Here is a 26,870-nt window from a genome sequence, read left to right on the forward strand (position 1 = left end):
TTTCTTAAAGCAAGTTCCGCCTAAACAGAAGCTCAGCTGATGATGTTCCAGCTGTGATCCATCATGAATGAGATTATTTTGTCATTCCTATGTAGTGTAAGTATCATCATTTATTTGTCAGTGCTGGCTCTCCAGACACTACTTTTGAACAAGTACTATTCAGTAGAGCCAAAAATTATGAAATTATGAAAGAGTTTGGCTGGCTCAGTGTCCATAGAGTGACCTCTATCTCATCTGTCAAAATGGCCAAAAAAATGACTATTTAGACATTATGCTTCTTGTGACATGGCACATGCATACCCTACCTGCTTTGGTACCACAGAATCTGACAGATGGCATTCACTGAGTATGATGAAATTTGGACTTGAAAATGTAAAGTACTTCACATGCACTTACCAGCCCCCCCAAACACCTGGTCAATACTTCTCTGTATTCCACAAAGAGAAGGGACCTCCCCCAGATTCACTCACCTCAGGTACCCCTTCAGTGTCTGAAGAAAGGCTGCTTTCGTATTTGGCTACAGCAACTGCAAGGCCAGTTAAAGCAAAAATAGAGTTTCCTTTCACCACAGGGCTGTCTCTGAAGAGAAAAAAGAAAACATTTAAGAAACACGGTAGAGATGCTGGCAACAAAACATATTTATCAAAGCAGAAAAGTTATGCTACAGATGATCCAGGAGGGAAGGTCTTTGCCCCTGGCAACTTCATCAGGCTCTCTTCTAGCTCAGCAGCAATCTGTTACATTTCATCTTCAGGAATTAGAGAAAGAATGGAGGGAAGAAGTGTTCAGTATTTTTTTTTCTTGTCTGTCTTTTATATAAGGGCTACTACACACACAGTTGTATGAAAACAGAGCTTTCTTCCACTATAATAAGGAATGCTACCCTGCAGAGCAAGTAGCACTCACAGAAATGCAGCAGTTGGCCTTAGCTAGTACCGTTTCCATAGAGGACAAAACAAAAACATGTTCAAATGGAGAATGTTGAAGAGGCAGATGCCACTTCATTGCAAGATGCCGCTTCACAGCATGAGAAGATTTAGCAGAGCAGCCATTATTATCAGCTTAAAAAAAAGTTTCTGATTATTTCCTTACACTACAAAAACACAACCATCATGGAAAATGATAGGATTCATCACTTCTATGACAGTGCAAACCTTTAAGGAAATCAAGTAAGAAAATCTGACAAAAACCAGAGAAAACATAACTGTGTTCAGTTTAGTATAAGGAAGTATGTTGATATTCTAGTCATTCCCAGAAAAACAAACTGCAATATAATCCTGATGGAACTCTCTTACATCATTTTACAAAAGCACCTGAACAACTTGACTGTACAAGACCACTTACAGGCCAGTAGACTTTTTGCATCAGTCTTCAATTTCTAAAAACTTCCTTGACTGCTGCTGTGAAAATATATTTACACAGCCAACCTGGCATTTATTCCAGATCCAAAGACGTCATTGTCACAGTGAAAGTATTTTCTGGAGTTCTATTTTGCTTTTTAAAACAAGAAACATGAATCTTAGTGGAATGTCATCATTTGGAACAGTGAAATTACCTTCTCTCAGATAAGAGGTACAGCAAATAATTACAAAGTACTTATTTAAGTTCTTTGAAATCTCTCAGTATCTTTTGCCTTAAATAATTTCCTAAGCTTCTAAAAGGCAACATTTTATTATGTACCTCAGAGAGAAACTTCTAAATCCACACACTCATAAAACCTGGATGCTTTAAACTTAATGAAGGCAAAAATCATCTTAAAAAGATCTAGGAGGAAAAGAAGCAGTGTCCCACTCTTTATTCAAAATATGGGAAAATACATCATCTGTAGTAATTTAGCAGTCCTTACTTGGAAGCACCTTTGATGACATCGGTCAACATATCTCTCACCCTGCAAGAGAACAGAAAGAATTTACACCACGGTTATTACTGCATAGCACGATCTCAGCTAAATTCCTCTTCTGTCTTACATGAGGCTGTGATCTACAGGTTAACAATTGTATCAGCCAATGAGAAGACAGTGCAAAATAATTACAAGCATTTAATCGGTAAGAAATTTTTGCACCACCCCAAGTTTCTTCAGGCTCATGTGCACTCCCAGTGTTTCATAAAGGGCTCTTATTTGTCCTAATACCACTCTTTGTAAAATGCTGGTTCATGAGCACATCAAACGCCTAAGCTTCCAGCTCACTGTGCTATGTTCTAGCATAATGAAATCTGAATGTTTTATAAAGGACAACCATTACAATTTATTCTACAGTTTATTTCTGGAAACCACTACAGGCAGTTATGCTATAATATGGTATATAAACTTGAATCAATTTAAATTAAAGCCATAGGAGTGGTTACAATTTCTTACACATTATTATAGTTGATTTATAACAGGCTACTTATTTTCAATTGTTTCATTTTGCATTCATATCAAGACTGAAGCAGAGACACAATCTCCTACACTGAAAGGTGTGGATGAGGAGAGAGATCCTCTATTCTAAAACATACAATTCTGTCATCGCCATCATTCTACATAAAAAACCAACTTTAGACTGAAAATGCATGTCCCCTAAAGCAGAGCTGTATGTTATAAGACTGAGTTACACCCAAGCTTTCAAAGAAATCTACCCAGATCTTTCTTCACAGTCACACTGCTTTTACACAGTCTCAAAGCCACCACACTAGAAGCGTTTACAACTTGGTAAACACCAATGCAAAATTGCACCAAAAATATTTGCAAAATTTACATAATAAAGGATTAAAACTAAAGTTTATACCACATTGTCCACAATTAGGTTAACCCTAGTGAGCAACAAAAATGCTTAACAGATGTTGAAGTTAGGGCCCTGAGGAACCAAGCAAATAATTGTGAACTGGAAAAGAAACTAAAGCTAGTACTGGGCTCCAGTTAATTTCCTGCTTTGATTTTTTTTCCTGATAAAGGGAATTCTGTTCACTTTTGACATAGCTTACATTATCACCATTTAGGAAATAAAGAACAGAAATTCTTTCAGGAGAAATCTATGAAAGCAGCATTGCTACAGGGCTTTTTATACCCTATCAAGAGAAGGATCAGTTACTAATAAAGTACTTTTCTACAACACTGTAGCATTCTGGATCTTACAAGGCAAGCCTCTATTCCAGAATTAGCTAGAATTCAGAACAAATTCTGAATTCCTCTTAAGTGGGACTTAATAACACACCTTTTAGATTGAAACACACAAAAAGCATTTTGGCTTTGTACATATTTTGATTCCAATACCCCTATGAACAAGCACAAACCCAAATAATTATACTGTCCATGGATAGATAGTTTTTTCTCTTGTAAAGCCTCCCACTTTGCACCTTCTTCTCCTGGCCATGCACGTACATGGCTAAATCCTGACTGAGACACCCTTCTCACCTGTCAACAACAGAATTAGTGCAGAATATGGATCAGGGTGTGCATCATGTGTTTGCTTTAAAAAAAATTCTCACACTCAATAATGGTAACTTAGCATCAGTCCACCATGACATATGTCAGATTGTGACTTGCATTTCTTTCATCAAGGTATTTTCAGTGAAATAGCTCATTAAACTCTCAAGAAGGAAATTTTTATCTTTGCACAACCCTTCTCCTTTAGCATCCTATAAAACCACGGCATTACTTCACTCTTTCCAGCTGCTCACCCTACAAAGTTTTCAGGTTCTGCAGAGGGGAACCCACGCATATGGAAACCCTTACAATTACCCAATATTCCTCCTTTCCACTTGCCTCTCCCACTATGGTCACTGTATCTGGTGGTTGGTTGTTGCTGAGTTTCAGGTTCTTTTTTCATTAGTGCTCATATAGTCCTTAAACTTGTAAAATTGAAGGCTTTTAAACCTTGTCCTCCTCTGTCCCCTTACTTGCCACTACAAGTGGTCAGGAGCACACAGGCACTTTCTTACCATAGCCAGGCTGTAAATTGTTTGTACTGCACCTCTTCAGGATCCTCTTTTCCATGTTTTAACTGCATCTCCAGCTCTGCCTGCCTCCCCTGCCGAATTGCAAAAAAAAGTAAAAAATGGATCTTATATGCTTTATTTACATAATATTTCTTCAGAGAACATTCAGGAAACAGATGTAGCCTAACCTAGCTAAGGGCTAGCTCATAAGTGACCTTGACTGCTTTGCATAGGGGTCCCACTGTAATATACAATATATTAGGGAGAAGAATCCATAATTTTTTGTTCTGAGTAAGAAAAACAAACTGCAGATGGCATAAATGACCACAAATACTGAGGCATCTATCTAGTACATGCAGAGCCAAGTTCCCTCGGGAAGGGCTACAACAAGCAGGGACCGAGCTTCAGAAGCCTGATAGCTAAAATGGATTCTAACAGCAAAATATTGCTTTCTTGATGCTCTACTTAGGGCAATATTCCTCATTCTTTTACTTTACATAACTCTGACCTCCCTGTGATTTCCTACACCATTCTTTCTGTATATTTAAAGAGATTATATAAATTCTGCCCTCTAACATGTTGTAACATATATGTTATCTAAAAATACCTAAAGCAGCTTTGTTTTAACATTCTGTCACAAATCAAGAGAACTATAACATAACTTGTTTAGGTTGTGAATTACTGCTCCTTAGCAGATTATTAGGCTTTAAATGAAAAAACACATATGCTGTATTTTTTGGTATTCAATGCTTGTAGTTTGGATGTACATACCAACCTGAAAATACAACACAGTGAATCTTGACAACCCAGGTCTCACTCAAAAGTGACCCTCCACAGAGATTAAAGGAGTACATCAACACACTGGCTAAAAAGAAGGCAGTGTAGCAGCTCAGAAACACTGAATTATGTACTATCCAGATTACTTATCTTATACTGCAGTCTCTTTCGGCCACCTCTGAGGAAATGTACTAGAAAAGTGTAAGGATTAAGTAAGAAGCAACAAACACAGGCTCTACTGTCCTGTAAAATGGCAAGAAATCCTACTGATCCTTTAGAAAAAATGTGGTACATGCTAAGCTCTGTGTGAAATCTTGCCTTGGAAGGGAAGAAAAATAGGAAAGTAATTAAATGCAAGAGACAATGTCCCCCAAGACCTAAACCTGCAATTTGAATAGTTGCTGCTTATTTTGTAATGGGGTTGGCTTGGTAGAGGATCTTGCAGTTTGTTGATGGTCAAGATAAAAATTGTTTTGAAAATGTGAGAGAAGCATATGTTTTGCTGCACAGCAAAACAAGGAGCAAAGCTTCTAAAATTTGTTCAGCAACCTGAGCTGCTCGTGCTGAAAACAGCTGATGTGGTCTGGAAATACAAACAAAGAAACCCTTCTGGTAGCACAAAGAGAGCATTCTGGAAGGAAGCTATTTGCTAAACTTTTTTAGATAATTTTTTTTTAGATAATTTTCCTGTTGAAAATCAAATTATACTACATTGCTCTAGATACCAGGTCAGCTAACCTAATAAGAGAATTTAAGATATTTCTTAATCATTAGATAAGGTTGAAAAAATTGAAAGACGAGTCTCTTACAGTGCAGCAGAATGACATGCTGATTAAGGGGAAGTTCTTTTTAATGAATCATCTCGATAGCTTCTGTCTCCTTTATGGTACTACTATTTCAAAATTTCTATGCAAGCAATAGGTTAGAGCTCTAGCTAACATTTCATCTTCTAAAAATTCTAAAAATTGACACTTTCTGTAAGCTGACACATGAACAAATCTGCATGAACCTGAACTGTAAATAGAAACTGCACTTCTATAAAGCATCCCAGACTGTGCTGTCAGTAGCTGAAGACTCATTTTTATTTCTTTTTTATAAATGTTATAATCAAGCACCTCAAGCTTTACTTTTTTTAACTTATATGAGTTACCAGCTCTTACTGGTAAAATTAAAACCCATACCACTTGAATAAGCATGCATGTCCACAATAATATACACCTCAAAATTACCTGCAGGACTGCACTGTAGGTTCGACTCATAAATCCTAACCAGGTCTGTGGCAGCAATATGGAGTGGTGCCATTCAGAAGGCTGAATATTAACCTGTGCAACACACCAGAAAGGTTAGAAGCAGTTACATTAAGTCCAATATATGCAGAATCTATGTTCTCCAGTGTATGATTTGCAGACAAACATTCACTCATTTCCACGGCCCATTACACAAGGCTGTAGGAAATTAAAATGATCATGTACTTTATTCTCCTTTCTGATTTTACCCACACCAAGTTACTTTCAACTTCATTACCCAGGCTAGTCAAAAGTGGTTGCTTGAGGCGGTGCCACAAGTAATTGATCCCAGAGAGACAGTGAAACTGTATGAGGCAATAAGCACAACACTTAGCAGCACTGGCAAATGTTTCTTCACAGTTTGTGAAGATCTTAGAAGTTTCTAAAAGCAGAATTGTTAACCAAGATAAATAACTGACCTCCCCCTGTATCATTATTTTCCAGAGTCTTCCTACTTATTCATCTCTATTTTATGCCCCTAATTATCTATGTAAAGTAGTCAGTATTCTTTCTTCACTTGGACTTTTTAACAAAAAACAAAAGACCATCCTAAAGCTGTATGCTCACTGCTTTCAGTGAACCGGAAAGACTTGTGAATAAGTACTAATACATCTATACAAATAAAAACATTCTAAAAGTCAATTTAAAAAAAACCAACACACTCCATCTTGTAGACAATACAAATATGACCTGTAGTAAAAACCAGGAAATTTCATCCTAATAATGACTAATGAACACTAGTCCTTCCTTTTAGTTAAAATTATATTCACACCTCATGTCTGCCCATTAATTCCTCCAAAAGTTTATGAGCAGTCAAGGTTCCAATCAGAATTACTTTCCTTGGGTTCCTGAGGAACCTGCAGCAAGTCCAGTCTTCCCCTCAGCCTCTACTCTGAAACTATTTTAGACTTGTGCATTAGACTATATAGTCTAATTCTGCAAGTCAACAGACAGCTAAACATGAGTCAGCATGTTCCAAGGTGGCCAAGAAGGGCTGGATCAACAATGGTGTGGCCAGCAGGGCCCGGGCAGTGATCATATCTGTGTCCTCGGAACTGGGGAGACCAAACCTTGAATCCTGTCTTAATTTCTGAGCCCCTCACTTCAGGAAGAATGCCGAGGTGCTGGAGCATGTCCAGAGAAGGACAGCAGAGCTAGTGAATCATCTGGAGCACAAGTTCTGCTTATTAGGACTCCCTGAGGGAGCTGGGGCTATGTAGACTGGAGAAAAGAGGATCATCTGGGCCTTACTGCTCTCTACAACCACCTGAAAGGAGGGTGTAGCCAGGTGGGGATTGGTCTTTTCTCTCAGATAATAATGGACAGGACAAGAGTACATAGTTGAAACTGTGCCAGGGAAGACTCAGTCTGGATATCAGGAGGAATTTCTTAATGTAAAGATCTGTTAAGCATTGGAATAGACTGTCCAGGGAGGAGGAGTATTCACCATCCCTGAAGGTGTTCAACAAATGTCTGAATGTGGCACTTAGTGCTATAGTCTAGACGAGAAGGTGGTGACCGGTCAAAGATTGGTCCCAATGAGGTCTTCTCCAACCTAAATGAGTCTGTGATTCAGATTTAACTGGTCTTGTAGTGATTTGTGAAGTTCCCCATGTAATCCACACTTGTGAAAGCCAACAAAAGCAGACCTGCAAAATACTGTATGAATATACAATATTCATGCAGGAATTAATTACAAAGCTTTAGGCATTTTGTGGCATTTCAAACATCTAAGACAATATGGTCTACCAGGAACACCTAAAATTTGTGTATGTGTTTGATGACAATAGAACTGCTGAGGTGCTTTTCATTAATTAACTCTCTTCATGGCAGTAAGCATTTTGCATGTATGTGGAATATGAGGAAGGAAAGAGGGAACCGAACACCTTCATATAACAAAGAACATTCAAAATTCATCTACAACTGAAAATGACTGGACATAGTGCTGAAGATTTTCATATAAGCAGTACTGCAACCTGCTATGTCAGTACAAGAAACCAGTAGCCTTTACTTGTCATCTATTGCTGGATATGAAGGGTAACAACAACTAGACTAAGTGTTGAGTAATTAATACCAGCAGCCACAGGCAAAGGTGACAAGTGAAGTCCAGATTGTTTTTTAACTGCACAATTTATGTCTAAGGAAAAATTGGCTGGGTGGGGAGTGCAGGGAATGAGGCTCAAAGGAACTGTGAACTAAGAACAAGTGCTTGTGGAACACTGCCACATTGATGTGGGGTTTTTCTTAGGAACATCACTTGGCCAGACCAAGCAGCCAAGCAGTTTTTAAGGAAGAGCTCCAACATGATATGTGAGGTAGTAAGAAATGGCACAAACTTGGAGCTGGTAACCTGCTCCTGTCAACTGATGCTTCAGAAGAACATGTCTGCCTGAAAAGGCACAAAATCATAGACCAGGTTGTTAAAATGCAAGACAGGTAATGCCGACAAACCACAGGAGATACTACTCCTGTATGTGTTTGGGATAACACCTTTATACCAGTGAAATGTTTAGACATGTATTTGGACATATATCCCTGCTTGCATATGAGATAAATAAAGTGAAACCTCACTGCTTTCATAAATAAGGCTAGCATTATGTATCTGTATCAAAGAAATAGTGAAACAGCCTCTCTTTTAATTTTGAATTTTGCTTCGAGGCTCTTTTTAACATACTTGAATGCATATACTTCCAAATGCACCCCAAACATTTCTTTGTGAGAAAAAAATTTGTCTTTCTCTAAAGGACAGTAGACCGAAGAAAAGAAAAACAAAAATCTGCCAGAAACTTGATTTCTGAATATTGTTTTATCACTGAATGAAATATGCTCAGTAAATTCAGTAGTAGAAACCAGCACAAACTAGTTCATATTCATAACTACATCCATCTAGGCACAGAACAATACAGTACAATGAATTCTACTCCAGAAAATCCCATTGTCATCTTAATGTACTTCACATTTGAGGTTTGAACTCAACCTCTTCAGTATCTTGATTACATTCCTTTCCAAACCAGGAAAGAAAAGCACAGAAGGAGCTTTTCACTTTTCAAAGATGCATATCATCACAGCACATCTAATTGAACACACTTTAAAAATACGCAGGGAATGGGTCTTCTACGAGTATACAGAGTGCCTAATATGATTATTACTTGTAGGGAAGTAGTCAATTCTGCATAACTCACCTCTGCAAATTATCATTACAATTGTGCCTGCAAATATGACTCATAAATAGGAAAAAGTAACTTGTGCTATTTCCAACAGATTGAAAGCACTTGGATAGAGAAACATGCAAAGGCAAGATCATTTTCCATTTAAAAAACCCTACACCAGTTCAGAGTGCCAAAGCCACTATCTACCACACTGATCTACCAATAGCAGTCTGCCTCTGTGTTTTTTCATGCAGGATGAAGTGTCCTCTTCACCTCCACTAAATAACAAGAAGATGGACAGCTGGCTGAAAGCCTAGTGACTCCAACCCAAAACACACATGAATAGAACCATCAAAATATATGGTCATATGTGAACATATGTGACTATTCATTACCAATTGTTTTCACAACAGATTAAGTGAATCTGATAAGAAATTGTTCCTATGAATTTCTATGAAGCATTACTTGCAAAACCTGAAACAATCACAGGCAATATTTGGAGACTTCTTGTACAGTGTGCTCCAGGACAGCCATAGGAATAAAGAAAACCCATGGTCTATACTTCTGACCACTGTCACTACAGTAACTTACATGTCCCCTCAGAGAGAGGTTGATAAGCTCCTGTTTAATAATCAAAAATAATCAATCTGTTTAATAATCAAAAAGCAGATCCCCATTTCTAGGGGAATGATGATCTTCCTCTTTCAACTCACCAGTGACCACTAAAGACCAATAGAGCCAGCATTTGAAACATACCACAGTTTATTGATCCTATTTTCTTCTTCCTGTGAAATATCTGTTCAAGTAGCATCAAAAAAAACCTTCTGCATCTTAATCTGATCCTGCTGACAGATATCACAGATGCATCCAGTTCCTCAGCTAGAATAGCACCTAGGTGATAAAATAAGCATGGCCCACTAAGGTTGAATAGTAAATTATCTTTTTCCTGCTACTACTGTTTGATTGAATGGTAGCTAAACCCAGGTGTTTGTTATTTTTATGTTTTAAAAGACTTTACAACATACAAGAAGAAAAAGACTTCACAACATACAAGAAAATCTTTCCTCTGCACACAAACATCATATAGCTTTTTTTTGCCAGCAGAATACCAGGCATCACAGTTTTACACATAAATAATCTCATGAAAATGAAACAGGTATTTTCAAGCCCCTCACCTTGCCCCAGTTGCCAAAATTCAAGTGCAATAATGGCAACTATGCATACACAGATACAGACAGATACACAACCTGCAGGTTCCTATTTTATAGCTGTGAGCACAGATCAAACCACTGAAGACATAAAAACGTTATCATCCCAGTATGGGGCTGACTGCTTAGTCCTAACTAAGAAAATGCAAACTGCTGGAGATTTTTCGAGGTAAAATAATTAATTAATTAACCTCAAAAAATTAATTGCATTTACCTCCAATTAATTGCATTTTCTTAATGTTTACATCAACCTCAGAATTTATTCAGAGCTTTACACAGACCTCAATGTTTCAAAGGCAACTCTAAGACTTGTTATTAATAGAACACTCCTTACTTAAAACATCACTATAAGAATTAACCCCTACAACTTCTTCCCTCTCCCAAAATAATGAGTCAAAGCGGTAGCAAAAAAAAGTGTCATAAAACATAGGTCTTAGTGTGATGTGCTGAATTGTGATGACTTTGCAAAGACACATTAACTCCTATAGGACTGGGAGAATAAGAAGGACCTAGGTCCTGCTAATGCAATTTTTTTTGGACCCATTTGGCAGTTTTATAGCTTAGGCTCTCTGTCTTTACTGTTAAACTCTGTTCCTCAGAAGAACATTGAGGACAAAACAAACATTAAAGCATGGAATTTAGTTTGATGAACCCAGGGACTTGCTTATCATCTAGCCAAAGGCCCAAAGAACTCTTTTCTGACCACCCTGTCTCCATGTACAAAGGGAAAGAGCAAGAAAAAACTTTAACTCTTAAAGCAGTGTAAACTGAAAATGGAAATACTGATTTTTTAATCAAAATTTTATAGTTACTGCAGATTCACTAAGATGGTGCAGTTAGCATTGTCTGAAGATATTTTGTGTTTAGGTTTAAAATATAAACATATTTGGATTTATTTCTAGTTTTACTACATCTTAAATCAATCAACTTGGTAAAGTACTGAGAGACTAGGTAAAATATTTCTGTCTCCAGTCATTCTATGTATTCATTAACTTGATCCAGTTCACCACATTCTCCACAACAAAACTGCCATGTTTTGCCCAGCTAACCATTTTAAGGTTCTGTTTCTGTGAAGATAGCTTGTTCACACAAGAAAGTAAATTTTGGATATGCTGCTGGATTTTATAATCACTGCTATTGTACACAATTTTTTTTACCAGGATTTTATTTGATGCTTTGGGGCAACAGGCAAGTGTTTAAAACAAAGTTCAGAACTGATCTGCATCCCACTGTAATTTGACTGATATAAAACTTTCATACATGCCTTCTATGAAAATGTAATTAAATATGTTTTTCTTCAGAACCACTGTCACAGAACTTAAGTCTCTCTGAATGAAGTAATTACATGCAGTGATGAGCTTTTCTTTCTGGATACTATGGAAGCTGATGCTTCATTCATTACTCATTAATCTGAATCTGTTTCTCTGACATATGAAACATCCCTGTGGACTTTCCCTGGTGCTATCCACTGGAGCTTCCAAATAGTTAGTAAACATTCACTAATTTACACTCCTGTGATAACGAGGAGCATTATTTCCAGTTTCTGCTTTCATTCTTTAGCAGCAAAGATGTCAAGATGGAAAACATCTATTAAATTTGCATACATAGTTAGATATCTTGAGATAAGTATTCAAGACTGGGTTTTCTAAATTTTTCTAGTTTGAGACAAGAACTTTACATCTGAAGTACTTCATAATCCTATTGGCACTGACTTCACAATACAAAGCAAGGGATGGATTTCTATACTCCAGTCCAACTGGTGCAGACTGGCTTTTTTCCTTGTACACCTGGCTTAAATTCCACTGGGATCCAGACACTGGTGTTACTGTGGCCATAAAACATGATTATTATTTTTCGTATCTTTTCAGTTGTGAAGGACCAAAATTGTTAAGATGTTATATGGATAACATATATGCATATGCTAGCAAAGCGGAAGAGTTTGAGAGATGGCACAGAGCCAGAAGACTGTACTAGTCAGAAGCAGACAACTTCACCATGGCACACATTTGACCGGGAACTTCATGCAAACTACACTGCAGACAACTTTGTCAGAACCAGCTTGCTTGCTCCAGAAAGACTGAGAGAGTTACCCAGGACAAACCCAATGTGAACATGCTGAAGCAGGACCTGAGAGCAAAGCCCAGAGGGAGCCATGTGAGTGTGCCACAGGATCAGAATGGAGTCCACATCCATTATACACAGCACATATCTGTGTTCTACTGTCAGACTTTCAGCTTGTACACAGAAAACTCTCCAAACTCTGCACAGACAACCTTCCCACTCAAACTTTGTGCTATACTTATTTCAAAACTGAGTGTTTGACATCAGTGATTTTAGTACCATTATAGAAAAACTTCCCAGCAGATATGCCTCACATCTGGGTGACAGTCACAAAACAAAATCAGGACCCAGATCACCCCCTCAGATGCATGCAAGAAGCTCCTACAGAAATATAAAATGACTGTATTAATAGAATTATTTTACAAACTCTTAAGAGTTTAACACACTTCCACTTGTGTTAAAAGCTGCTCCCATTGGCATAAAGTTGGGAAAGGAACACTAATTTTCCTACATCCAGTTGGACTGTTTGGGGGTTTTTTACTGTTGTCCAAAATTTTCAAAGATGAACTTTGATATTCAAAAGTACCATAATTCAAAATGCTCTGGCAGACTTCATTATACACACTTTATTTTCCATAATAATTGAGGGCTTATTTCATGCCATTTTTCTAAAACCACACCAAAGGTAACTGCATGGTTTTGGTGGCGCAAACCTAATAGGTCAGGGAGCTGAAATGTTTAAGAGAGAGAAAAAAATGCCAAGTCTTAGCAAGGTGTAGATATTGTTTCCCCAAGGAGCCCCATCATTTTTCAGGCCTGCTATTCACCTACAACTAGTTACACATGACAGGTATCAGGCATATATGTATAGCAGTCCACGAGGCAGAAAAAGCCAAAGCTCCTGTTTCTTGTTCTGATTTCCAGAAGAGGCATTTTAGCAGTAAACACTTTAAAAAAAAGTATTTACATGTTAAGTTCAAGTTAGTGAGGGTGGGTGACCACAGCGGTAGGCTGAGGATCAGACTTGATGATTCTATGACTCTAGCTGTCCCTCACAATAATTTCAGTTAATTATGATACAATCATATATGCCATCACTAGCTGATACCAACACCCAATGCACATAAACAAAAGAGATAGCAAAGTAGAGAAGGAGGTGTAATAGTTCCAAAAAGTGAAGAAGAACCAGCAACAACTTACCTCATGAATGAGAGCAACCAACATTTGCTGGAAATTGCGGCCCCTGCTGGCCAGAAATCGATTAATAGGCTTGCCATCCTTGCCCATGTGGACTGGGAGGTCGAAACACAGCAACATGCCGGCTGAAAGAGGGAGGGAAGAGGAACAGAAAGGTCGATGCACACACTCAGAGTCAAGGGAGAAACCCAAAGTAAGGTTAACTTAATAAAGATTCAATTCAAAAGAATATGCAAGCATATATAAGGGGCATAAAACATAGTTTCTTAAGTTAATTCACCTTCAGATTCATAGAAATCTTTGGTTCAAAATATGCCTACTTGTCTACTTCAAGAAAATGACAGTTTACCTGCAAGGCCTGGTGTCATGCCCGGTTGCTTGTTCCTCTCATACATTTTCAGCAAGAAATTTGGAACACCTGCCACTGTCTTCCCCTGGTCTGAGCGTGTTGTCCCTCCTCTTAATGCAGAATGATACACAGCACGTGGCATGTTGGTCATCTCCTGTTTCACAAGTGATGTTGCAAACTCTTCAAATGCTGGATGAAGTGGAATGCAATGACATGAGAGGAAAGGAATGTGAGAGGTTGACAACTGAGAGACAAAACTAACCCTGGAAAGCCCAGAATGACACTAGTACTTCTTTCCCATTTCATAGTGGAGCATCAGTCTAAATCTGATGTTGTAGCATGGGAAAGAGGGACATCTACACCTGGAGATTTTTTTTCTTTGAGCCGTAGTGTCTATGAAGTTGGAAAAACCATTGCTGAAAATCATGAGAACTTGGTAAAAACAAGAAATGTGAGGAAGTTCCAGAACAAAGCTCATTTTTTCAAAACTGACATAGGTATATTGAAGGTTGGAAAGAAATACCTTAACTATTCTCTGAGGTGCCTTCTTTGATTGCTACAAACTAACAGTAATGACAGCACATGGTTGACAGAAGGACACATAGCAGAGTCTAAATCATGTCTTTGTAGCATGTCAGGAAGGGCACCTGCATCTTGGGATTTTTTTCCTCGGCCTGTAATGCTAATATCCTTCAAACAAACCCCACAGAATGCAGTCAGCAATTTTCTCTGCAGTGATATAGACAGAAACTCTTAAGTCTTTGTCTTCAATCCCCAATCTTCAGTTTTGTTGGAGGAAGAGATATTTGTTGACATGAAAACCCTATCCACCTACCTGCCCTAGACTTTTTATAAAAACTTTTTTGTTTAAGATGGCTACAACAATAGAGAAGAAATTTGCTGAAAGAGGGAGCTATTTCACTTCTGGAAACCATTCACATTGATAGAGACTCCTTATCACTGCTGTCATATTACTGCATTCACTGGTTATGCCAAAAGACATAAATACAAGACATTTAGAAGCAATTCTTCAGGCAGGGGACATGCCAAGGCTCTAGACTGACAAATATAACTCAAACTAAAACTAAAGTCTGGAAAAATTTAGTGAAAAAACTAGATGTGCAGCATTTACTAGAAATACAGTATTTCAATTATTGAAATCAATCTGATGGTAAACAAAGATAACTAGCATCACATGAATATTATTATTATTAGTGGTGGTGTTGTTATTATTGTTATTATCATTAGCATAATCTCTTTTGCAGTAAGGATACTACTCCTATTACTAATAACAACATCGATATCAAGCTAATAGTTCTTTCTATGAATTATTTTTAATTCTCTGACTACTAGATTTGAGAAAAGCCTTAGGCACCCAGAATGAAAAATTAACAAAATAAAAAAAATACAGCTGTCCCCTCCTGATATCCTGGGACTCTAGGATGCAGAAACAATATGAAAACTGATTTGAGAAACCAGTTCTAAAGGAGTTTGAGACAAAATACTACCTAAAGCTCCACTTTCCAATGCTTCATATAAGTAATTTCATGTTATTAATCCCAATAACATGCACTACTAGAGTTCCAGCAAATGAGATGACAGAGATTCAGCTCCCATAGAACAGGCACTCTGTGGCTTTTGGCCTGTCTTGGACATTGCCTCATTAATCCAGTTTCATACTTTTTTGGTGAAACAATTCACTCTCAACAACCACTCCAGCCAGTCACTAAAGCTTTTACTCAAGTGTTCTGGACTCTGTATTAACTAACAATGTTAGAAAACACCTCTGAGGGAGAAACTGCTTAGTAAATGTTTTGATTCAACCCTTTTGATACCATTCTGTGGTTGCTGCAACTCTGAATCCAGCCTATTCACTTTAAATTCCAATTTGGTTTCCTGTCCTCCTAGAAAACTGGCTATTTCAGCATTCATTACAGATGGAGTTTTCTGTCAAGATACATCACTCTCATTCATTGAACTAGGTTATGTCATTCTCCCCCACAAAGCTTCCAGGATTTAGTAGTTAGGACTCTCTAGGTTAGGCTGCACACACTCCAGAGGCCAATGCATTCAGAGTTTGACAAACGGATTCTTTTAGAAACAGCCACAGGGGAAAATATTACAAAACACCACCTGTATCTCATGGCAATGTTTAAAGCCTGCAATCACACATGAAGATCCCATGTATTCTACATAGAATGAAATAACAATGTCTATATCCTGGCACAGTATATCAAATCTTATAAAAGTATGTAAGACAATGGCCATTTCTGGTAATTCAACTGCACAGGTTTCAGAACAAGTGTCAGAGACCATCTGTTGAAGCATACTTCAGTATCAATATGCATCACTACAATTATGCATTAAGCATAGCACTGATATCTTAATCAATTAAGCAGACTTTGTGTGCAGCATTATTTTCATACTAGTAATACTTTTGTTTACAAAACAATACATATAAAATTCATTTTACTTCCATCTGTTCCAGGCTAAAATACAAATTTGCCTTTAGAAAGATCTATTTAGTCCTCCCTACTGAGGTCACTCTCATGAAACAATGAGTGCTTTCCCTTTAGGACAGGTAAAGAATTTTAATTATAAACAATTTTTCCCCACCATCAGGACTTCTGTCACATGATCTTCCGAGAAGTGAGTTGTGGGCTTTATTTTTTACTTTGCATTTTTTCCCCATCATTTGTTAACAAAAAAAAGAAAGGCTGCACTTTAATGTGACACTCCATTCTAAAAGAGCTGCAGGTCTCTACAGTCACTGTGATTCCCAGCAAAGTGACCTCCAACACTGGATATATTATACCTCCTAAAACAGCAGCTGGTGTTAGAGACAACAGCTTGATATATGAAGAACCCGGAACAAACAGATTTGCCTCCTGATCCTCTTCATCTTCATTCATGTCTATCTCTTCCAGTGAGTCAACCTCTGGTCGTGCCTGGAAGATAAAAAACAAAATTAAATGTCCATAAAAAAATCCCAAGTCCTCATTACCATTCATGATTCCAAGTGTCAAAAATACCAACCAAATATGAAAAGTTCCCCATTTCATTATTTTCACTCCATTTCATAAATTTGAAGCCTAATGAATAAAAGCTTTTCTTCTACCTGACTGAAAGGCAACACTGGTTGGTAAAAATCGCAGGGTGTGTAAATACGTATCTTTAATCTTCTTCAAAATTAATCTTGACACTTACAGCTGAACTAATATTCAAAAAAACTTTGCTTTCACCCTGATTCTTCTTCAGTTTAACAACGTTTTATGCTGGCACTTTAATATAAACAAAACATTTTTGTTAGACACTACTTTCACATATCAGTTTTTGGAATTTGAAAAACTGCAAAATATTTACATTTCTTTCAATTAAAACATATTTACTCACTTTCTGTAAAGTGCTGCACCAGTAATACGACTGTAAAGTAACTGCACTAGTAATACAGAACTATGTACTACTGTGAAAGATTTAGTCTTGCAGCAGAGTTTATATATTTCCCTTTTTCCATCCTGTGGTCTTCTATGTAAAACACATTTTTCATTTGTAAGGTTTATGCTGAACTGTTCTCACTGATTTCTATGAAGTATGTTTTTTAAAGTTTGGAACATATAATATAATGAAGCAGTAAATAAAACCTTTACTATAAAGCCATAGGATTCCATGAAGTACCAATGGACTGAGTACTGCCTCATACAATGTGAAAAAGAGTCACCTAATGACTAATGCTCATCTCCTTGTACCCTTTCATTCTGTTAGGTTACTGAATCACCTAATCAGAAATTTCAGAGTCTGCACACTTAAAAAGCCTTTTAGAAAGTACTTCAACTCTTTTCTGACTGCCTTTACTGACAAAAAAGTAAAATGTTATGCTGAAAAAGTTCACAACAAAAATGGGAAAACTTTTCAGCTTAGTTCCAAAAATTGCACCTACTTTTCAAACTGACTTGCCTATCTTGTGAACAAAAGTCCTATTCATGCATGAGTGTGACTGCAATGGAAGAAACAGCAATCACAAGAGTTGCTTAGTGCCAAGACTCAAATGCAAGCACTAACAGAAGAGCATAAAATGCAAATCAGCTGCCCAAAAAAAGCCACTAATTTAATAACAAAATAAGAAAAACTACCTTCTAACTGCTTAGCCTTAAGTTTCATTCCTGCCTTTCCCTGCTTATAAGACTTAGCTATTCCAATCATACATGACATCATCTCATGTTACCAGCAGGAGCTTGTATTTCTTCAGGAGGCTCTCCTGAATTTCTGGCAGAGAAGGCACAAGGACTGGTTTCCCTTTCAAGAGAATATAATCCATGTCAGATGGAAGTGTCAGATGTGCTTACTACCAAACATATAACAATGGTTACCTGTCCAGGAAGATGAAGAATTGTATGCTCTTCAGAGTCAAATGATGAGAGTGATTTATAGGCTGAAATGGCTACAAGGGCATCCTATAAAATTAACAGGAAGAGAAAGAAAATGACAAACACAGCATATAGTATTGCTACCTACTGGAAACTCCACATGCAAAGAGCTTATCAAGTAACCCCTGAATGCTGAAAAAGAGTTCAATAATATTTTCCCGAGGCACATTCTCAATTGCTTACTTTTTATATACACAATGCAAAGTAGCAAGACCAATTATCTAGTCTTGATAACATCCAGTCTGAGCATTTTACTTCAGGTAGAAATATCTGAAAAAAAAGCTATGAGAATAATGTTGATAGCATATTGATGTTTTAGCTGTTGCTAAGAAGTGCTTACTCTAAATCAAAGACTTTTGATCTTTCTATGCCAGTGTGCAGGTGCACAAGATGCTCAGAGGGAGCAAGGCCAAGACAGATGACTTGAACTGACCAAACAAATATTCCATATGAGAGAACTTTATGCCTAGTATATAAACTCAGGGAAGTTGGCCAGAGAGTACCCATTACTGTTCAGGGATGGACTGGGCATCCCTCAGTGGGTGGTGAGCAATTGTATTGTGCAACACTTGTTTGTCATTGAGTTTTATTCCTCTTTGTCTTTTTTTGTATATCCTCTTTCTTTTATATCACCTTTTATATCCCCTTTCTATTATTATTGTTACTGTTATTTTGTTGTTATTATTACACAGCTACTTTATTTCACTTATGAACCTGTTCTTGTCTCATTCCATGAAGTTTACCTTTTTCCAGTTCTCCCCATCCCACTACAATGAATGGGAGTGAACAAGCAGCTGCATGGTACTTAGTTGTCATCTGGGATTAACCATGGGGCTGAAAAATTCACTGAAATAGGCTGACAAAAGTTTCAGTCTTAAATTTAAATACACTACTTCCACTAGCACCATGGTGATGATAGTCCAACATTCCCATATTACAATACTCCACAAGTGAATTGAGTTAGCTGTCATAGCAACACCTTTGTCAAGAATGCTTCACCATGTTAAGGCTGAAATTTCCAGAAGAAGTCAAACTAGTTTTACAGAATCACAGAATCCAAAGCTGAGTTGGAAGGCACCCACAAGGATCACTGCATCCAACTCCTGGCCCTGTTTAGGACATCCCCAAAAGTCACACCTTGTGCCTGAGAGCATTATTCAAACACTTGAACTGTGTCAGGCTCTGGGGGAAGAACCTTTTCCTAATATCCATCCTAAACCTCCCTTGACACAGCTTCAGGTCGTTCCCTCACGTCCTGTCACTGGTCACCAGAGAGCAGAGACCCTCCTCTTCCCCTTGTGAAGAAGTTGCAGACTACAATGAGGTCTCTCCTCAGTCACCTCCAGGCTGAACAGACGAAGTGACCTCAGCCATTCCCCATACGGCTTCCCTTCAAGGCCTTTTGCCATCTTTGTGGCTGTTCTTTGGATGCTCACTAATAATTTAACGTATTTCTTATATTGTGGCGCCCAAAACTGCCCCCAGCACTCGAGGTGAGGACATAGTAGTGCAGTTTGTTTGTAATTCTCCTTGGAAATAGCAGAAGTTAGAACCTTCAGTTACCACCTTTTACATGTAGTACATTGCTTCAGAAACAGTGTTAAGCAACAGGAACAAAACCCTATTAGAAAATGAGATTACTGACACTGTATTGACAGAAAAGTACAAAACTTAATATCTTGTTGCTGACATCAGAAATAAATGTTTTCAATTATATCACTTACCTTGTTCTGTGTATTGTTCCAAAGGAAGCTAAGAACTTGAGCTTTGAATTTCTACAAAAGTAAAAGAAATAAGCATTTTTCTTTGACCAAATAAATAGTTGAAATAGAGGTAGTTACCTGAAACAAATTACTGGTACATCAACATAGATTGAGCTAGGAAAGTGGAAGGAGTGCAGCTCTGAACTCCAGACATATTCACATGTCCTCACATTCTGTGAGAGGGAAACCATGGATTAACCTCGCTCTGGAATTTCCCATCTATCTCTTAGGACTCACCAATGCCAAGTGAAAACTGAAATTGTATGAAACATGAATTTGACTAATCTGAACTGGGCAGTGGGTGCAATTTTATCAAGATCAAGCAGGCTTATGTAAAAGTTACATACAAAGATATACTAAAAGAAAGACTCATCTTAGTCCATAAGTACACACCTCAAATTCATTTGTATGCACTGTTAATGAGGGAACCAGGGAAAACAATTCATTCAGTGCTTTTAAAATGAGTGGTCTGGTATCACAACTCAGCTTTGGTGACAGAGCATTCCATGTAGAACGGATGCAAACAACCTGCAAGCAAAGAGGGAGGCATCATTACTAACAGCTATCCCAACTTCACTTAAATAACATTTCTTTCCAGTCCTGTCTTTGCTCTTCCTTCTTGAGAACAGGAATTAATATATGATTCATAAAAAGTAAAAAAGCAAGCATGTTAAAAATTTACTTGTAGATCAACTGACATAACATAGTAAGATTGCACAGTACTTCACCAGGGAAAGCAACTACCTGTCGGAATAAATAACACACTGTAAGCAATACACAGAGCTCTACATGTATCTTCATACCACATCAGTGCTCTACTTAACTTGGTCAAATTAGCTGAAAAGCAAACTGTCTCTGGGACAATAGGAAGCCACCGAGGAATCTCTTTTTGCTGGGAGCCCTTCAAAACAAAATGCCTTTAATCTTTAAAAACAATAAAAACAAAAAATATTTGCAGAACGAATGCAAAACACAAAAGTTCACGAATCCAGAAACTGTTGGAAACTGTCAAACTACAATAAATACTAAACATTAGTACCTAATACTGAACCCATTTATGCTGTAACTAGAACACATAATTGGTCTTCCGGGATACATAATTTCCTTTCTGGAAACAACAAACATCTCACCAAGCTTCTTTTTACCTTCAAAGATCTGCATGACAGCTCAACAAGCAGTCAGAACAACATTCTGCATTTCCAGGCACTAAAAAAGTCTGTAAGATGCTCAGTCAATGGTACAGTTCTAGCTGAAGAACTATGCATAAGTCATAAAAAATAGTAGTCAAGTTTCTCAGCAATGTTGACTAGACAGCAATACTGATACTGAAAGTTCCTCCTTTTTCCTTGTGAGATGTTTTCAGTCACCCAGGCTTCCTCTTGGCAACAACCTGTGTATTTTCCTGTAAACTTAAGGAATTTTCATGGACTGTTTCATCAAACCTTAATGTTGCTACCTGCGGAGAACTTAACATTACAGAATTTTGCCACCATATCCAAAATTAATTCTGTAATTTATCTATTGTTACTACTTGAGATTTCAGGCTCCACTGCAACAAAAAGAGTATAAAACGGGAAAAAATACCACCAAATAAATAACAAAAAACTAACAAATAGAACCAAAAACCCCAAGAAACTATAGTTCTGTTCACTCTACCCCACCCATCCCACAAAACCACAACACAAAGAAAAACCCCAAACCATGTATGCTTAGAACCAAAGCCTAGACAAAAATTTTAAAATAGCAATGACAAAGCAAAGTATAATTTTCAGCCTTCTAAAGTGAAAAATTGCAAATCAAGACTTAAAAGTCTGAGCAAATAAAAAATTACAACAAAGCAACAGAAGACAAAGACATTGAGAAACACAAATTGATCTACATAATGAAATCAAATAAAGGTATGTTTATGAAGATATTCGACACAGGCATTGAGAAAGGTAGTTTTAGTATTATTCTGCTCAAAACAGACTATTTTGTATCTCTGAATGCAGGTAATTGCCAAATTAAGCAATCACTACAGCAAGTACAAAACACTTTTCAGGGTGCAGTTTAAAAAACCAAAGATGCATTTTGAGCTGAACTCATTTCAGGAACAGCAAACCCATGAAAGTGTTTCTATGGCAACAACCACTGATGGCTAGAAAGACCTCATCTGGTAACATTCCAAGGGAAAATGATACCTCTCTTTCCATTCTTTCAAAACAGACTGTTTGTAAGAATTAGAAAAAAGGTCTTCCAGTGTTCAGAAAGACAGACATGTCTATTAACACTGGAAGTTCCTCCTCAACTATCTAGAAATGTTAAATTTGTAATGAGTTAGTTGTCTGGAAACAACACGTATTGATATGTAGAGAAAAGAAGTTGTGCACTTGTGGAATTTGATACTGTAATTTAGGAAGACTAACAAATCATTAGCTAGCTAAGCATGTTTAATTTTATTCTTTCCCATCATAACACACATATTCTCCAACTTCATCTAAGAGGTGAAAAAAGGCCTTAAAAATAGTCAGCATCCTAATAGAAGTTTCAGATTTAGCCTAAGACTGTACAATTACTTCTCAGATGGTATTTTCTAGACTGGCAACTTAACAGCTGTCCTACAGAAAACTCCTATCAAATGATGTACTGTAAACTGATGGAACAGGGGGATGGGAACAGTGGGAAACTGGTACTTTACCCCCATAAAAACCCACAGTAAATAAAGAAAGGTTATAAAAGCAGTAATAACCTTGACATGGTGTCTTTCCTGGAGGAATGGGCAACTGTGATAAATATCTTGTGATGAAATTTATCTGCTAGTCATGAATCCCCAAGGAAAAGTCCTGTGATTCCATAGACACTGTTCAGCTCCACAAAGCTGTCCTCTAAAAATGCAAAATACTCTAAAAAACTAGCAAGATAAGAGAATTGGCAACATTGGTATGCCAATTACTGTCTCAAAAAAAAGCATATGTGCTATGCAGAAAATGTGTGTTTAGAGATCTAGACATGCTAGTGTCATACTTTGGTACAAGTTCTTAAGTCTTTTTTCATTTTTTGTTGAGTGAGGTTTTTTTCATTCTGGTTTGTTCAAATTAACATATCATTGTCGTCTGGAGATATCAACAATCACACATTCATACAATACATGCTTTTCATACGATACATTTTGATTTACGTTTATGTTTTCTCGTATTTTCAAAAAATTGATTTTAAAATAACAAGCATGCCATTCCACAAAACACTGAATGCTAGATGGGAAAAAACTAAAAGCTAAATTTTACAGATGCTGAGGAGAGACAAAGAACATCTGCTTCAAGTATCCTACTGCCCTAAAAGGGTGAGAAATCTTAGGAGAAAAATAGAGAGCAACAACACTTCAGTAGAAAGGGGATTTAAACACTATGTTAGAAATTTTATTCTTGAAGGTTTCTTGGCTTGCATACTGTACTTGATACATGAAATTGATTAGATGCCAGGATAGCTTCAAATGAAATATACTAGCTTCTGATGAAATCACTGGGGAGAAAAAAATTACATGCTGAAAAAGAGGAAATATGATCTGGCAAGAACTGTGTGATCTTTTTCCATTTTTGATGTGCAAGTCATCGTGCATTATTCATTAATGGCCTTATATTACACCCGCCAAAAAAAAAGAGGGGGTAGAAAGCAGCTAGCCCTTCTTGCAAGTCCTGCAAAAGCTGTTATACTCTGAACACTATTCATGTAGGATCCACTCTGAATGGTCACTATCTTTACACAAAATAATTACTGCAGTCAGCAGAATGGATAACTATTCTTACACAAGAGTCAACCAAAAAAGAAATCAATGTCATAGCACATTTTGTTACCACATTACTTTAACAAAGGAACCTTTCTGAGACTCTCAGAACTCAACCCTGGCAAAGCCACATGGTGTATAGGGTTCCATCATCAACCAAGTCAACACTATGCGTATGAAAACATAATTTATTATTCTGGTTCAGAAGCTGAGTGAAAGTTTGGTGCTCTCTAAAATCCTACATCTAAGCAGCTGCAAGTGGAAAAGCTCAGAGACTATATCTTTCCCTAAAGTCAGTGGCAGAGACAGAAAACACCAAAACACCAATGTCTACGATTACATCCTTTCTGCACTGCACACTACAGTCTAAACAATAAATAAGAGACAGATTAAATTACTTAACCCAAATGGTTACCCAGCTTGCCAAACCACAAGAGGGTTCCCTGTTAAAGTTTCAGAATAGCTAGGTGGTAGATTAGGTCTCCCAGAACATTACACTGTAGTTGGGGAAATAAGGCGAATAGAATTTGGACAGAAAAAACTGGTAACATCCACAAAGTCTATCCATCCCTCCTTCCTTTCTTTCTTCCATCTTGAGCGGCCTTAGCCTTCCAGTCCTCAACAGTGGTACAATATACATCTGTTCTCAAATGAGGCTATTATAGTAGGATGCGAAATTTATCATATATCTAACCCTACTTCTTTGCAAGACAAAGTCTAAATATAATCCAGCCTGGGAAAACAAATTCAATACCAAGGCCAGCATTCAAAGAATCTATGTGACCTTAAGAAGAGCCAAACTTCACACCAAAGGCAAACAAAAAATTACCCTAAATAAATTGTTTCTTAGCAGCCATTGTATGACGATTTTTAATTATACTGAATACAAATATCTATGGATGATTTGCTATATTGTTCTTAAACTGCTCAGTGATTTCAAATAATGTGGCAATGGCTGGCATTACTGCAGTAAACACTGCAGTGAAAGTGTAGTAGTGGATAAACATAAAATTGTTTGGCAGAGAATGGGTAATCAAATATTCCTGCAGGATATAATTAGTTCACTACTCTGACAGCCTGTATAGTACAGTTTGTCAGTAGCAGATTCACAGCATGTCTTGCCTGCTTCACAATACCAGGACATCACCGTCTGGGATGTGGAAACAAAGAGCCTTGTCTCCTAGCTTAGAGATATCGTAGCATCTCTATTTCGGTTCAAAGGGACCTCAGGATATTTCCAGCTCAGCCTACTGCTCAAAGTAGGGTTACAATGAGATCAGATCCAGTTGCTTAGGGTTGTGTCCAAAAGGAATGGGAAAATCTCCAGGGAAGGACACAGCACAATCTCTCTGGGCAGCTTGTCCCAAAGCTTATTTGCCCACTTCATCAGTAAGCAATGAACACATTATGGGAAACCTCCTAGCTGCTAGTGATTTCACTGCCTATCTGCTACACTCTGTGAACAAGACACAGCAGGGCAGGGCAGTAAGAAGATACAAAAATTACATTATTTAAGTGCCTTTCAGCCAATCAAAATTATGTACCAAACAGACTTCTTTTTCAAATGTCAAGGAAAGATGCACGGAATGATCTGCAAAGCTGATTTAAAATTTCAGCTCATGCACTGAAGGGCTGATCTGCTGTGGTAGGAAGTCAGGGTACAATTTCCCAGGAACTATTAACTTATGTTGGAAGAGAGGACTTAAATTTGTCAGAAGAAAAAGAAATTCTGCAGCAACTCAATGCACTCTTAAAAAAGAATCAACCGGGAAAAAAGTTCATGGACCATAAGGAAAACTCAAAACACATGGACAAGCCAATTTAATCTTACCTCAGCCTCACAAAGCGCCCGTAGACCCTGTAATACTATAGCAGCGGGTGAAGCTTGATCAGGTTTTGTGCATTCATTTAATACCTGGGAAATTGCAGCCAACATGTCTGCTCCATGCTGGTATGGTCTAAAGGAAAAAAAAAAGAAAATAGAAGGCAATATTCAAACATACATACAAGTTATAATTTATGCACAAAAATTTATTAATTGCTGGTTTTATTTAAGCGACAACTAAAACTGCCTAGAACTGGGAGTTCACACACACACACAAAAAACCATACAAGGAGGATATGACAGAGTGCTCTAAAGGCTGAGTGACATGGGGAATTAAATCAGCAGCCATCAAGTTCCAAATAAAAGATCACTGAGGGGTTAAGTTGTAGAAGGTTTTGTCTAAGTATGTTGTGTTCAGTAAAAGATTATGTCATTCAAGAAGGGACAGAGAATGAAAGTCCAAATGCACTATTTTATGATTCTTTGGTGCAGTCTCCTGCAAGTAGTCCCTACTGTGTATTGGTGGAGATTCTGGCACCAAATGTTTTCTGTCCTTTTTACATCAGATAGCTATGTTTTCCCTTTTCTTTTTTTTTTTTTTTTTTTCCTGCTGCAATGCCAATTGTCTTTCCCTCAGTGACTGTATGGGCTGCTTTAGCTTTCCAGTCTTTTAACTATCTATTCAGTTTTATTGTGTTGTGGGTGGCAAGGTGTTCAACAGTTCCTCATACTACCTCTGTAAGAGATTATGGTAAATGGTATCTGGTAGGTGATTTATATCCATGGTAAATTGTGACTTGTCTATTTGTTCACACTTTCTTCAAAATAATTTCTAAATGCATAAAGAAAGTGCATACACCTGAACTCCAGCTATACCACTTAACTGGCAAAAAGAATTCTATGGGTACATTGAGATTTCTCTCTTTTCACTTTAAAAAAACTTATTGAAAAACACTGTCTGGAAAAATGGAAGAAGGTTAAAGAGGTAAAGGAAAAGGTATTTTCTTTAGGAACTTGTTTTTAGTTGATACTTAAAAGTTATTTGAATCTGCTCAGCTGTTAGTAGCTGACCTTCAACAAAGCAAAAACTGGAACTCAAGACAGGTGACAAACAAAAAAGATGATATGGTGCATATAAAACCAGGCAGTAAATACT

At 37.4% G+C, this 26,870-nt stretch overlaps 1 protein-coding gene across 1 annotated transcript in view; it reads right to left on the reverse strand.

Annotated features, from left to right (window-relative positions):
* Positions 1-26,870, reverse strand: part of FOCAD (focadhesin) — a 90,342-nt gene that overhangs the window by 22,812 nt on the left and 40,660 nt on the right. The window contains exons 16-26 of the mRNA XM_054286399.1: positions 25,721-25,847; positions 20,523-20,657; positions 20,091-20,141; positions 18,310-18,393; positions 16,758-16,890; positions 13,943-14,131; positions 13,597-13,718; positions 5,922-6,014; positions 3,919-4,007; positions 1,847-1,888; positions 471-579 (exon numbers count right to left, since the gene is read on the reverse strand). Coding sequence (XP_054142374.1) covers positions 471-579; positions 1,847-1,888; positions 3,919-4,007; positions 5,922-6,014; positions 13,597-13,718; positions 13,943-14,131; positions 16,758-16,890; positions 18,310-18,393; positions 20,091-20,141; positions 20,523-20,657; positions 25,721-25,847 — 1,174 coding nt within the window. The remainder of the gene's footprint in view (positions 1-470; positions 580-1,846; positions 1,889-3,918; positions 4,008-5,921; positions 6,015-13,596; positions 13,719-13,942; positions 14,132-16,757; positions 16,891-18,309; positions 18,394-20,090; positions 20,142-20,522; positions 20,658-25,720; positions 25,848-26,870) is intronic.

The sequence above is a fragment of the Melozone crissalis genome, unplaced genomic scaffold (assembly GCF_028551555.1).
Source record: "Melozone crissalis strain CALT ecotype California unplaced genomic scaffold, PUWL_Pcris_2 ptg000005l_1, whole genome shotgun sequence".
Lineage (NCBI taxonomy): Eukaryota > Metazoa > Chordata > Aves > Passeriformes > Passerellidae > Melozone > Melozone crissalis.